This window comes from Nelusetta ayraudi, unplaced genomic scaffold (assembly GCF_046127955.1).
Source record: "Nelusetta ayraudi isolate G7.1 ecotype Tasmania unplaced genomic scaffold, CSIRO-AGI_Nayr_v1 ptg000016l, whole genome shotgun sequence".
Taxonomy (NCBI): domain Eukaryota; kingdom Metazoa; phylum Chordata; class Actinopteri; order Tetraodontiformes; family Monacanthidae; genus Nelusetta; species Nelusetta ayraudi.
This window is the reverse complement of record NW_027466066.1, coordinates 2585769-2600074: the sequence shown is the minus strand read 5'-3', so window position 1 is coordinate 2600074 and position 14306 is coordinate 2585769. Positions and strand designations below refer to the sequence as shown.

Genomic DNA, 14306 nt, shown 5'->3' with positions numbered 1-14306 from the left:
ATTCAGAATTCTCTGGCAAAGGTTAAGTTATGTAAAAGAGCGGAAAACAAGCCGCTTCCTGGCTGCAAATGATCAGCCTCAGTCGGAGGAAAAGACCAAGTCTCGTCTGTAAACAAAATATTTACATCAACAACAGTGGAGGAGGTATGTTGACTACCAATTCATTTGGTGAGTTCGACGACAAATACACTGTCACTTGTATTGACTCTTCTTCTTTCCTCTTCTTCTCCTTTTTATTGGAAGTGGGTCTTTTTTCCAAAGTCTATTCCCAGTAACTTATAACTTCACACAACATTTTTTTAGATGGCGCCATCAAGTATTATTTTATAAGCTTAGTACGTTGTTGTAGAGTCAATGGAACAAGTGAGCATCTAAAGTTATCTAAATAATGTGTGAGGACTTAAAACTAAAGGAAACAAACAACTGGCAAGTTTCTTTCATTGAAAGAAAAAGAATGACTGTGTTTAGTATTGTGAGAAAACAAAAACAAAAGCGCAAAAAAGAAAAAAAACACACTTACATATTTTTTAATTTTATTTATTTTTAATTGGTATGCAGTCTCATGCCTGCTGTGGCATTAGCTTGAGCTTCTGCGTTGCGTCAGACCAAGTGGGTTAAACGAGCTGTGACGCAGGAAACCTGCGACTTCAGAGTCATTTTTCTCTCCTAAGCAAATTCCACCCGAGCGCAAACCCACATTAAGGGCCCCTCAGAAATGTGGCTGTGCAAAACAGGTGCACTCCACATGCAAATGGATTTATTTATATGTTTTTGTCTGCCAATAGACCCCTGCAGGTGTTATAAATATCAAATATCATCGCGAGTGAATGCAATTACTTAACATCCCGCCACACTGTGTGCAGCTAAATGCATGCGGCGTATGCACACAGGCCTGTTACATCACTGCATGTGAACCCGTGTCACCTTGCAGTCGGCTCAGTGAGGTGATGCGGCAGCCAGATGGCACTAGGCTTCCACACGGCACTGGCCGAGGCGAGAGGAGCCCTCCCCAAACCTCGACGGAGGCACCGCCGCCACCACCCGGCTCGCTTCAGAAGACCTCACTTCTTATTCAGATGGCGTCGCCGCTGTCGCAGGTGGAAGATTGTAAACTCGGAAAAAAATATTTTCTCAGCGGCCTCCCTTGTGAAAAAACATCAGAGGCAGGGAAACAAGCACATGGAACAGAAGCTATTTATTTATTCACCCTTGACCTTTTACAGCAAGTGAATTTGCAGTCAGAGCGGGAGGTTCCTTGTGTGTGTGTGTATGTGTGTGTGTGTGTGTGTGTGAGAAGCGGTACAAAATTACAAACTGGAACGAACGCACAGCTGCGCGGTGGGTTTCGCTTCAACAGCTTCAAAACAGGATAAATAAAGGGAATAAATATTCTCCTGGGCCACGTCAGTCACAGTCCGGCGCCTGGTCATGTTCACATTCCCTCTGGTCAGCGCCCCCGTCCGTCGTCGTCCCCGCCGCCTCGTCATCCGGGACGCCGTGGTCGCCATGGTGATCCGCATCGTGATTCAGCTGCGCATACTCCACAGAGCCTTGCTGAGAGGCGGGATTGCAAACAAAGAAATGTGATCCTTGGGTTGGTGTTTTTTTTTTTCCTTGTTTGTTTGTTTTGTTTTTTTAAAGGAAGAAAGATGATGATTCACACCGCGACGGCGGATGAGAGCAAACGGGGAAATATGAGGCTTGCGAGATTTGCGCGGCGACGCCGGCTCATTTGTCTTCGGCGGAGAGGACAAAGTGTGGGGATTATGCAGATGAGCGAAACGAGTGACTGCAATGGGGAATCTTTTGTGGAAGGGAACTTTTCCTTACCCAATTCAACTTTCACTTTTTTTTAAAGCTTAAAGTAGCCAAAGGTTGTGGTGAAGTAGAGTACTTCACCACAGAATTAGTACAGACATAGTGATCTGCCAAATTAAGTTGATGTGAAGCAAGAAGCATCTTCTTCACCAGGAAAAGCCTGGTTGTTGTAGTTGTTTTTCTTTTCTTGCAAAATTGCCCACACAGTCGGGGACGCGGGTTGCCGCTCTCCTTTGCATCAGTCGCTCGCCGCTTCTCTGCCCCCTCATTTAAAAGGCCACTTGCAGCAGTTGCTTCCTGCTTACGTCACAACTGAAGGGACGGTTACCACTTACCTAATGCTAGTAGCGACTAAAAAACGTTTCCGACCGGAGCTTGGCAGGACGGACGAACAAGATTTACCGACAGCAACTTCATTGGTCAGAATCTCTTGGCAATCTCATGTACACACACATGTATATATACATGTTTTTACTCATACATGTATACATGTTACATATATATGTAAAATATATATGTAAAAATGCATGCATATATATGTATATATACATACAGTTTCGTGTAAATATGCAAATCTTATTGAAAACATATTGAGTTGTTATCTCAGGCCTGCAAATATTTGAATGATATGAAGTTTAAGGATGTTTCCAAAACCAGTTTAAAAAGCAAAAGGACTTATGAAGTGTGCAATCGAAAGATATTATTATTATTAGTAGTAGTAGCAGTGGCAGTAGCAGTAGCAGCAGCAGTATCAGCAGCAGCAGCAGCAGCAGTAGTAGTGATAGTAAGAGCCATCATGCCTTTGTACAATGCTCAGGAGCCTGAAAATTTAATCTAGGTTGTCTGAACTATGTCTTCACCCAGAAGGGGATCTTTAAAATACACAATCAGCCAATCAGATCAAGGCTCAGATGACTCTGCCTTGATAACATGGTGCCCTTTATGAGGCATTTTCTTGCTAATTGCTGACTCGTCACTGGACATGCACAATGACACACTTTCTACACTTTTTATTCGGCGAGTGTTGTTGTTACCTGTCTAGAAACAACATAAAGGGAATCCACAGGGTTTCCGTTTATTGCATTTTGTCTGGCCCTGAGAGGTCATTCTGAGCGGAGACAACAGATTCAACCATGTGTGCCTCATGTGGATGTGGTTGTTTTTTTTTGGTTTTTTTCACGCACGCACTTTAGCGTGTGGTGTGAGTGCAGAATGCGTGTGTGCGATTGTACTCACAAGCTCGGGCGGCTCGGGGACACCTGCGTAAACAAAGAACACCACACGCTCAGGAAACAGAAGGAGTTTGGGGCCTTGTGCAGTCATGATATGGACCAGATCCAGAGGAAACTGGCAGCTACTGATCTAACACCGAGTCTCGGACGCCATAGTCGTTCTGACAACAAAATAGTTACTTTTTAGTTTTCAATTCTGTTTCTGCTGCATCATTGTTGGCCAAAATAAGAGAACGCTGCCATCTAAATTATGAGGAGTTATTAGGAGCCGGGTCCTGAGTTTCCCCCTGTGAGTACGAAACAATGAAGCGTGTTTTTCACTTCGACTTAAACGGATGTACACACAGTTTGGCTGCGATTGTTAGAACAGGAAGTTCTCTCTGACGAAAGCAGGAAGTTGACACCTGGGGACCGGTCCTTCTGTTTTAATAGGACATTCTTTGGCGAACAATGCAGATGTTTACAGTGGGAGTTGATCCTGTTTCCTGCCGCTTGTCTTTTCTTTTTCTTTCCTCCCGCCATCCTCCCCGTTTGGTTCGGTTGGTTTTCTAACACCCCGGTTAACCCCACACACCGCGCTACTTCTGCGACTTCAGGGAGGCGGGCCGGTACCTTGTGTGGAGTGGCGCACCTCGCTGTACACCGTGTCGGTGCCCTTCTTCACCGGAGCTGTCAAAACACAGACAACTTTTTTTTTTTTTTTCAGACGGTGTATTTTTTTCCCCCCTCCTCAACGTGACACTGGAGGGAGCCGGAGCCAGAGGAAGTCTCACCCCTGTTTGGATCTGCCCGTTTGGTCTGCACCTCCGTGTACTGAGGTTCGGCCTTTTCGGGGGAGGTGACGCTTCTCTGGTCCTCAGACTCTGAAGGACAAGACGGAGAGAAAGGCAGGATGAAATTGATGATGTAGTGTTTCTAAAAAAAAGAAATAAAAAAAGAAACAAACAACCACCGACTGCTTAAAAACAGTTGGATTTTAGATCTGCGTCATTGGGGCTCCAGTGTCCCAACAAGCATTAAACCAAACTGCTTTTCTAGAAGTCATGTTGTACTGTTAGAACAGATCAGGGGTCGCCAACATGGTGCCCGCAGGCATCAGGTGGCCCCCTGCCGGACCACATGAGTCGCCCGCAGGCCTGTTCTAAAAATAGCACAACTCATTGAGCTGCATGTAAAATTCAATTTTATACAACGAGGTTAAGTCATTGTTTATAATATTTAAAAAAAAATGGTTTCCCTTCAGTACCCACGAAGTAGCTCTCAGGTTCAAAAAGGTTGGTGACCCCCTGGAATAAATGGTGGCGCTTCAAGTCGATCCCACCTTGTACATTCAGATCCACCGGCTACTGGAGATGTTTGTCAGCGCAGCGGCTGTGACCAAAAATAGTTCAGAAAAAAGCTTTGCTCGCCTGCGTTCGATCAGTCAAAATGTAAACCAAAGTTTTTTTAGTTTTAGTTTTTTTTTTTATGTTTTCTTCAATTAAAGAGTGGACTTCCACTGTGGACTTCTTCCCTTTCTGCAGGAAACAATAAGGCTTGAAGGCCAGGAGGGTGTGGAAGGAGACATGACCTCACCGAAGCACACATAATAATCCTAATCAAAGCAAACAGGTTCGGCGATTACACAGAACTTAGATTGAATCTCGTGATGCACTTCAATACACCCGGCCAGCAGTTCACGCTGACCTCTTTTTTTGCCTGCTTAAAAACATGTGCAAGGTGCAACAGAGCATCAGTTTAGGAAGCAAGCTGTCTGAGGGCTTTATACTGATTGGTGGATTTCCAAAGAGCTTCATGGGTAATTCTAATGTAGGGCTGCTACCCTGGAACCAGTGATGTTAGCAATAATAATGCAAATAATAAAGAAAACTACTTGGAATTAGTTTGTCAGGACGCAAACACCGCAGCATAGCATGACACTGCTAACAACCAGCGCAGCATGCCATTGCTAACAACCAAAGTCCTACTGCGGTTTGGATTTGGTTTGTCTGGCTGGTGCCACCGTACATTTGGGATTCTTTTTGGAGAATTTTCGGACAGAGTGACGCCACCTTGCTGCCGTTTTACGAGACAATTAGTTTGAGTTCATTAAAAGCTGGCTTGCATCTGCTCACCTGAGCCGGACACATGTTCACTCCAGATGCTTTTCCCCATCATGCCTGGAGTAGCTGCACCCAAAGAGGATAAAACAAACAAACAAAAAAATGCTTGAAATGAACCTTGAAAAAAGCCTTGAAATGAATTTCAGGAAACACGGCTCCTTAAGTGTGAAAGTGTTTGAAATGATTACCACGGTGCCTACCATTGGCTGGCTCGTTGGCCTCCGCCTGGGTGAGGCTCAGCCGTTCCACTTTGGTGCCGGCCGACTTCCTGAGACGAGGCAGACGAAAAAAAAAACATCATCAGCCCTTTCAAAACAGGAAGCCGTTAGGGGCGACGCGGTGCCACCGACTCCTGCTCAAGCAGTGAAACTTCTGCTGAGAGCAGCAGGAATGTTGCTTACACCGAGAGCTCGGCGCCGCTTTTCTTCTTGAAGTGAAGGAGACGCCTTTTGAAGACGACGACGAGGATCAGCGCCAGGATGAGCAGGATGCAGAAGACGGCGATCAGACCTTTCTTCCATCCCGCCATCTTCACTGCGGAAGCACACATTACATATATTTTATTTTACATTCTCTCGTGATTTTTTCTTCTGGTCTTCTGAATGTCGCAAGTTCAAAAGATTTAATGAGAAGGTCAGGACAGGTTTTGGAAGAGCTTCTCAAAAAGGAACGTGCCTTCTGTCTGACATGTATTCAACTTATTTGGACTATTATTGGACTAATATTGTTATTTGGACTAACTCTGAGAACTTCTGTGCAAACTTTGCCTGAAGGTCTGCCACTAATAGAGCGTTTATTCATTAACGTTTGCATGTCAATAAATATTGAACCAAAAAAGAAAAAAAAACATTCACGCCTTTCACTTCACGAAAACCAGCACGGAGTCCAAGGCCTTCATGAAACCTGTTATAATTTACCTGGGAAACAACTTTTTATCTGAGAAAGTTCAATGTGCTCTATAATGAAAGTGCACTTCTTTTTATTGATTAGGCTACACAAAGAAAGTGTGTACTTGGATTAAAGGTGAGGATTCTTAGCCATCCAGGGCTCAACAAATATTGCCATTTGTGCCTTTCAATAAAAAAAGGAAATTTTGCATTCCAGAACCTTCTTCTGAGTGAATCTACATATTCAATCCTCAGAGTCTTTACAAAAAGTGCAGAACGAAACTCCCAGAGGGGAAAAATGTTAATATATACATGTAAATGAGTTGGCTGTAAACAGGTGAGAATCTCAGACAAGCACATTTGCAGAAGGTCGACATCTCCAATACTGTTAAACCGGCCAAGCAGCAAAAGTTGGGTCAATTCTTTGTTAAGCGTTTCCTTTGTGGGTTGGGCCTCTGATATGTTCATGTTGTAATTGTTAACGTGTGGCTGTAATGCAACGCACGAGACAAACCACAGAACAGTTCACAGATTCTCTTTCTGGAGCAGTGGTCCTACGTGCAGAATAGCTCAGCCGCTAGCAACAAACTGCACATTAGAGAAAAATACACAACAACTAACAACAGCCAAAGCCCTTTCAGTGTGATCTAGTGTTGTCATGCTCAGTCCTCAACAACCATGGATAGCGTTATATGTTATCAAGGGATGTGATCAAATCTAATCGTGGGATGTTATTTAATACTTTCACTGAGAAATGGGGGAATTTTCTAAATTCTCAAAATCGTTACTATTCTATGAAAGAGTCCTGATTTTACGATGCAATATTTGGCTCGGGGGAAAAGGTTAAAATGAGTGCGACACCTGCTGGCAGGGAGGAATAAATGTTCCGTGTCACCTTTTAAATTATATTAATTATGATTGAGAAGTTATATAATGATCACTTAGTACTCAAGTGGGGGTAATGAACACTGCACTGTATTAGTGCAAGCGACCCCCACTGAGGTATTCACTAATTACCTTGCGTACTCCCACGTGGGTTCCTGACAATCACCGCAGTAACACGTCATTTAAAAAACACCCACCTGCAATAGTGACAGTGGGACTCTGTTTAGCTTCATTGGCTGCGTTGTTGCTCACGCAGTAGTACCCCCCCTGGTGGTCCCTCCTGACTTCGGTGATCTTGTGAGATGCCTCCAGTTTGTTGACGGTCACAGAGTCGAGGGAGTTGGCCTTCTTGGCGCTGTACCAGGTGAAGCTGACAGGAAGTGAGCCTCCCTGGACGGAGCACACCAGAGTAACTTCCTGCCCCTCGGCGACGTCGCCCATCATTGGGCGAAAGTGCAGCGCCGGCTTCGACACAGGCTCTGCAAATTGAGAAATAAAACAAAATAAAAATCGGACATTCGGCCCGGGTCTTGACTTTTTTTTTTTTTTTTTTCCAATGTGCTCTCCGGGCTGCTGCATGTGACGCACCGATAATGGTGGAGCGTAGCACTTGCCCCGTTTCGTCCACCCTGCGCTGGCTGTTATTTGCGCGGCACAGGAAGTTTTTGATGCTCGCCGACGAGTGGATGGCCGAGACATTAAAGACGGCTCGCTCCTCGGGCGTCGTCACCGTCTCCCTGGCAGTGTGCCTGTTGGGGCCGAACAGGGTGTAGACGATGGGCAGCGTGCCTCTGTTGCTGTGGCACCGCAGCTGGAAGGGTTTCCCCAACACCAGCGTGTTGCCCACCACGCTCAGCACCGGCTTGGAAACGGGAACTGGTCGTGACAAAGGTGACAGAGGCAGATCTGAAGCTTACTCGCACTCACACAGGCGGCAGAATAAGACAAGTTTGGGGTGGCAACAGGGAAGTGCATTGCATTCACTGGATAAAAAAAAATAAAAAAAATTAGGCACCTGATCTCGTAATGACGAGAAAAGATCTCGTAATTCTGACTGAGATCAGGATCTCGTAATTACAAGGTCAGGATCTCGCAATGCGCTTCCGTACCTGGCTAGTGTTGACATGCTAATACCATCCTCAGTTTTAAGAAATGCAAGCATTTCCCAGTGTCTCAAGCCCAGAAAGGAGTAATAGCAGATTAACTGCGATAGCGCCATCATGGCCCACTGACTAGAAAGGATTTCCAGACGATTTCGTCTTTGTCTTTATTTTATCTCGTAATTACGATATATTTTGTCGTAATTACGAGATAAGGTGCCATTTTTTTTTTTTTTTTTAAATCCAGTGAATGCAATGCGTTGATTGATACTCTGTATCAATCAACAAAGACAGAGGTAATATTTGGAATTGCAAAATTTGCACTTTATAATAAAGTTCATTCCAAAGCACTGAGCATCTGTTACTTTATTTTTTTTTAAATAAAGTAATTTGTGATTAGTAATTGATTACTCATGAAACAAAGTAGTTAAAGAACTAATCAGATTACTTTTAAAGCAGTAATCAGTAGTTGGATTACTTTTATGGAGTAATCCCAACAACACTGGCTGTTACACAAAGGCCCCCCCGTGTTTCTCGGACCTCACCTTTGGCCTTAACGACGAGCGTCGGGCTCTCCTTGACCAAACTGCTCAACCCAGACGGGGCCTGTACTTTGCAAGTGTAGTTGCCATTTTTCGACGGTTGCGCCATGCTGGCGAAGGAGTCCGATCTCGTGACCTCGATGTTGTCCTTGTAGATGGAGTACCGCAGTGTGTTGGCGGCGATCCGGTCCGGGACGTACACGGTGACGTTGCAGGACAGCTTGAAGTGGTCGCCCTCGAACACGTCTTCCCGCTCCAGGCTCAGCCGCGGCTTGGAGAAGAGCTCTGCGGATTCAAAGGGAGCAGAGCGCACGTAAAGTGTCCCCGCCGCTTTGAAGCAAAAGGTAACGCATTCGACCTCGGGAGTCGTGGCGACAAAAAGTGATTTGGCTTCCTGCCTCTGACGGTGATGGCTTGGTAGCTTTCTTTGTACACGTTGCCCCACTCCGCCTTGCACACCAGCCCCCCGGAGTCGCCTTCCTGCACCCGGAACTGGTGTCTGAGGCTCTTGCGGGCCTGCTTGAGGATCTCCCTGCCCTTGATCAAGGACACCTCGATGTTGTTCAGCCGGTGCACCACTTCGCAGACAACGTCCAGGATGTCGCCCTCGTAGATGTCCTCGGGCCCCTGCACGTTCATGACGGGGGCAATGTGGAGTTCTGCAAAAAACAAGCAAACCAAAACACACACACACGCGCACACACACACACAGTGCCGCACATGGTGATCAGCCCAGCGTTTGAGTCTATTGGGATCTTTGATTCGTTTGAGTGGCCTCGGTTTGATCGGGTCACCTTTGACGATCACTTGGATCTCCGCGCTGCGGTTGGAGCGCCTGGACCCCGAAACCAAATTGACCTCGTAGTCGCAGTAGAGGAGGCTGTCTCCCACCACCCTCAGGACCAGCGTGGTCTCCCACGAGTTCCTGGTGGGCCCCAGCTGCTTGAGTTTCTCCACATTTCCTGTCCGCAATTTTTGATAAAACCCGAAGATGAGCTGCCCTTTCTCCTGTGGAGCGCTGCAGCGGGCGGTAAACTCCTCGTTTTCGTACGGCCCGGTATTGTTTAAATCCAAAACGGGAGTCTCCAGCCCTGGGGGGAAGAATAGGTCCATTAATATTCACCACGTCTATGCAGTCCCATGTTTAGACTGTCCTAAAAATAATCGGTCGTTTTTGTCTTTGGACAAAGGCATCAAAACGACATTTTCGTCAATGAAGTGAGATGTTTTCAATTTCAAACAAAAAACACACAAAAAAAGTGATTTAAAAACATTCGCTGTTCAGGTTTTAAAGTTGTGAGTTATGCACAGTAAAAAAAACCCTCAAACGTTCACAAGAATGGATCGTGCCGTGGACACGGACGGGCAAAAACTCCCACCTGTCACCTCGAATCCCTTGGCTAAGCTGGTTTTTCTCTTCTCCTTCACGATGAACCGACACTCGTAGACGCCCGAGTCGGCGGCCCTGGCGGGGTTGAGCTGGTAGTCGACCGTGCTGTCCGTGGTGGTGGTCGTGTTGACCTCCATGTCGTTCCGAATGAAGACGAACGTGTGCGTCAGGTTGAGGTCGTCGTTGCGGCTGACGAGGACCTGGCAGCGGAAGGTCACCGGGGTCCCCGTCTCAACCGTGCTCTTGGGTAACACCGTGAGGCTGACGTCATCAATGGTGTACCCTGCAGGGGCCGGATGTGGTAGTAGAAGTGGGAGAAGAAATGCAAGAAAAACGTCAGGAGAAGTCACGCCGCCGCCGCCACCAGCAGGCCTGGCCTATCTCTCTCGTGCAGCTGTAAATCAACAGCAGGGCGCAAAGGCGATAATGTTGCAGTCAAGGTCTGTTATCTTCTCTAAGGCGATGGTGAAGTCTGAGCCCGAGGCGATCCCCCGGCTGCCGCTCGATTGCAGAATAAGCAGGAGCTGCAGGAGCAAAGGGGAAAAAAAAAACCTTGGACAAACAGCGTCTGACCCTCCGAGCCACTCGGCTCTGAACTCCAGACGCTCGCTTTTTCTTGGTGCGCGTCCAAGGTTGCAGAGGTGGGAAGTAATAAAGTACAAATACTTTTGTTACTGCGCTTCAGTCGATTTTTCGGGCGTCTGTACTTGAGTATTTCTTTTTCTGACAACTTTTTGCTTTGACTTCCCTCATTTGGACACAAATATCTGTACTTTATACTTCTTACATTGGAAAAAACATGCTTGTTAACTTTGAGTTGAAAAGATCCGACTTCTGTTCAAAGTAATTCACTTGTAATTTATTGTGGTCGTTATTGCCTGAAGTGGAGCTATCTGAACTCTGCTGTTGTGCAGTTCAATATAAAAGTGGATCATATTTTAGAGGGTGGATTATTTTACTACTATTATTTTTGTACTTTGGCTTTGGTGTCACTGTTCAGTACGTTTTCTGTACAGAGAGAAATATAAATGGAGAAAATAATGTGAACTATTGTAATTAAAAGTGTAAACATCCCTTAATGGATGACTGAAAAAAACATTTTAAATCTTTTTTTACATTTCAGAACCTGTACTTTATTACTTTTACTCGAGTACAGGAGTTGAATCAGTACTTTTACTTATACCAGAGTATTTTATTTTTTACAGAAGTATCTGTACTTCTGTAAAAGTACGAAATGAAAATGAAATACAAATTCTTTTGCCACCTTTGCAAGGTTGCCGCCATTAGCCTGGGTGAGGAGAGGTGACTGAGGTGCTGAGCGATAAGCCCGGCGCTACTACTGGCGCCAAGGCGTGACACTGAGAAAGAAGAAAAAAAACAAAAAAAACTGACAAGACCCAGTCACGACCGATATGATGAGCAGCGGTTCGCCTGAAAAAAGTTATTTCATCCCTTTGAAAACGCAGCAGAAAAGCAGATGTCCCTGAAGTAGAGGCTCACAAATCAAGGTTCGCGCTTTTCAAAAAAGCTCTGAATAGCGTTTTCTTTATCGACAGCAGACTGCAGCCGGTGCATTCGCGTGAAGCTCAGCGACCTTTTGCGTCTCTTCTGGTGGAGAATTGAAAAGGAGGGTTCACACTGCGCTGCCCTCGCATCCGTGCAGCCGCTGTGGCTGCGGCGCCATTAGCTTTGTAGCCTAAAACAAAGAGTGGAGACGAGTGGGAAGCAGCAAGGTCGGGTTTTATAGAAGTTTACAACTCTTTATTCTTTTGCAAGAAAGCAAAACCAACCCCGCCGCCAAAACACAGACAGACTCAAAACCCAGCATGTGCCACCCGACGTTGGTGGACCAAACATTTCTTGACCCAGATGAGAGACTTCCTGTTTTAAATTTTGACTTGTCACAACAGGAAAGCCAACAATGGCTCCGTTACGCTAAGCGTCCGTCTGACTGTGGCAACAACGTCACACAATGGAAGGACCTCCTCTGAGTTATTCACCTGTGAGCTTCCTGCCATGACGAGTCAAAAAATTTCTGCGACCTGGCTGAGTCTGGAGGTGCCCCCTTTCCCTTCCCGCCCCAAAACACACACACACACACACACACACACACACACACACACACACACACACACACACACACACACACACACACACTTAAAGTGACAGGTGGACTTTGCAACTTTGCTAAGCGGCTAACTGCTGCAGCTTGCATACTGATATTCAGGGTATAATTGGATATCAAAATGCCATTTACTTCCCTCCAGACACCGGCTGCCACTGCTGTCGGCGAGGTGAACCCTCACACTGTGTGTGTGTGTGTGTGTGTGTGTGGGGTGGAGAATTATCAAGTGACTGCAGGCCATTCCAAGCGTGGCAAGTTCTGTGAAACTCAAAGGAGGACGGTTGAGGCGGCTAAAAAAAGAAACTCCTGCGGATTCATCCACAAAGACGGACAAATAAAACAACTAACGAGGAGAATGAGACAAAACTCATCAAAGAGGGCAGAAGCGTGCAATGCCGTGCCCGTCTCCAGCTTAAAATAACTGCGCCAGGTATAAATAGCTTTTCTGCCTGATGAAAGACAGGACCTGGCTCACCCTGGCAGAGAGCAACCACTGGGGGAAGATCACCACTGATCAAGTCGATCAATTCTTTTGAATACACATTTTTTTTTCTTCTTCCTTTTGCGTTTGTCCTGTTTTCATGTTTGGGCGGACACTTTCTGAGGGTGGCGAAACACACGAAAAAGGTTGGAAAAAAAATGTTAGTTTAAAAGAAAGATACAAAGCCGCTGATGAGGTCTTCAGCGCAAGGGATCGGGCACTTACATGACTGCTCGCCGACGCATGGCCTCGGGTCTAGAGCAAAGCGGGGAGGAGAGAGTCGGAGTTGAGAGTCAGCGGACAAAAACAAGGAGAGAGAACGAGGTGCATCCTGGAAGGCTGGTTCTTACAGAGGAGCAGGGTGGAGGCGAGAAGGAGCAGCAGTGGTGGTGGCGACACGCTGGGGGGTCTGGACTCCATCCTGGGTGATCGGGTCGACTCGCCGCTCCTGGATTAAACTGCGTGCGGACGAGGAGGCCCACAGGCAAAGCCAGGAGGACATGGGAGTGACGTACGGGAAGTGAGAGGTGGAGTGTGTGTGTGTGTGGGACAAAGTCGCTGAGCCTCTGGGTGATGGTGGTGAATGTGAGAGGGTGTGTGCATGTGTGTGTGTGTTCCTCTGTGTCCAGGAAATGGCTGTTACTTCCTCAGGAATCAACCATTAAGAGATTCTTTTTTCCTTTCTGCAGAAGAAGGCGAAAGAAAATACGACAATTCAACAATAAGGTGAAAGGAGATTCAACAGGAACATCCTGCAGAGGTTCGACTCGCAAAAAAAAAAAGAGTTTGGGATGTTTCCATTTCGTGTGGAGTTTGAGTTTTGAGTGCAGATGACCCCTGCAACTTCATCCAAACTTCTCGGGAACTTTTTGAAGGCGCCAAATATTCTGCCCACTAGATGACGTGACTGACCAAAAAAAAACCCCAAACAAATCCAAAATCAAAAGACACTGAGAAGCAAATATTCCACTTCAATGACAGTCTTTATGTAAACAGTCCTCTTCGTCACGCTATTCGCCAGGACAACGCCCAACTAAACGGCCATGTGAAAAGGTGCTGAGGCGTTGACATGATCTTGTTGTGGGCTACCCCGTTGTTAGCTTTAGTTTCAGGAAGCTGCTTGAGATGAATAACTTACAATTACAGGCTTCTACTTCAATGACCAACACAGGAACTTTCCCACATTTTGCACAAACTTCACTCCAAAGACAATTTCCTAAACCTTGGAGTGAAGTTTGCTAAGCGGTGGCAAACTTCTTCCTCAGCTTCTGCATGAAACCCTGGCTGCGATCCAGAGGACATCGGCAGGAAGTCCCCACATTTCACTTCTCATATTATTTATGCCACCTGCTTTTTACTCAGTGAGCGAATTCCCCTCCCACACACGGCGCGGCAGCAAATTAAAAGCATTAAGCAGAGTCCCAATCAAAGCATGAGCTGGTGTTTTGACAACGGTACACCTCCGAGCGCACAGAGCCTCATCCCCGGTGCTGGGGACCCTCTTGGAGGGCGACATTAAAACAAAGACGGAGCTGCTGAATCATTAATGGCAGAAAAATAAAAAAATAACAAAATAAAAAAACGGAGACCTGAGGAAGTACCGAGCCTTAATCGTAGAACATGTGTTCATGACTTATTTATGGCCTGGCCTTTGGACATTTTAGGAAAACAAACACAGCACACAGGGGCGTTGGATTCAATTATTAAGGCTAAAACCTGAACTGTTGGCTAATTTATGATCCAT

At 46.1% G+C, this 14306-nt stretch overlaps 1 protein-coding gene across 2 annotated transcripts; it reads right to left on the bottom strand.

Moving 5' to 3' along the window:
- Nucleotides 1–1178: 1178 nt before the first annotated feature.
- On the bottom strand, nt 1179–13110 carry pecam1a (platelet and endothelial cell adhesion molecule 1a). 2 transcript variants are annotated; one of them, XM_076023844.1, is made up of 16 exons: nt 12913–13110; nt 12788–12817; nt 9946–10239; nt 9361–9657; nt 8965–9225; nt 8570–8851; nt 7513–7800; nt 7122–7403; nt 5554–5686; nt 5353–5420; nt 5165–5218; nt 3824–3913; nt 3663–3719; nt 3055–3077; nt 2853–2926; nt 1417–1554 (listed from the first exon to the last, which is right to left on the bottom strand). In XM_076023844.1, the coding sequence occupies exons 1-15, from the start codon at nt 12980–12982 to the stop codon at nt 2894–2896; spliced, it is 2262 nt and encodes a 753-aa protein (XP_075879959.1). In that variant the 5' UTR covers nt 12983–13110; the 3' UTR covers nt 1417–1554; nt 2853–2893. The 2 variants fall into 2 exon arrangements, with proteins under 2 accessions (XP_075879958.1, XP_075879959.1); XM_076023843.1 differs by lacking the exon at nt 2853–2926 and having other exon boundaries at nt 1179–1554; nt 12913–13109.
- Between the last annotated feature and the right edge of the window lie 1196 nt (nt 13111–14306).

Excerpts from the sequence above, each read along its gene's own strand:
- pecam1a (XM_076023843.1), bottom strand. The coding sequence starts at position 12,982 with ATGGAGTCCAGACCCCCCAGCGTGTCGCCACCACCACTGCTGCTCCTT. Across the intron at positions 5,687-7,121 it reads TCCCACTGTCACTATTGCAG|TGAAGATGGCGGGATGGAAG; the intron begins GTGGGTGTTTTT and ends GTGCTTCCGCAG. Across the intron at positions 3,914-5,164 it reads TGAACATGTGTCCGGCTCAG|AGTCTGAGGACCAGAGAAGC; the intron begins GTGAGCAGATGC and ends CTTGTCCTTCAG.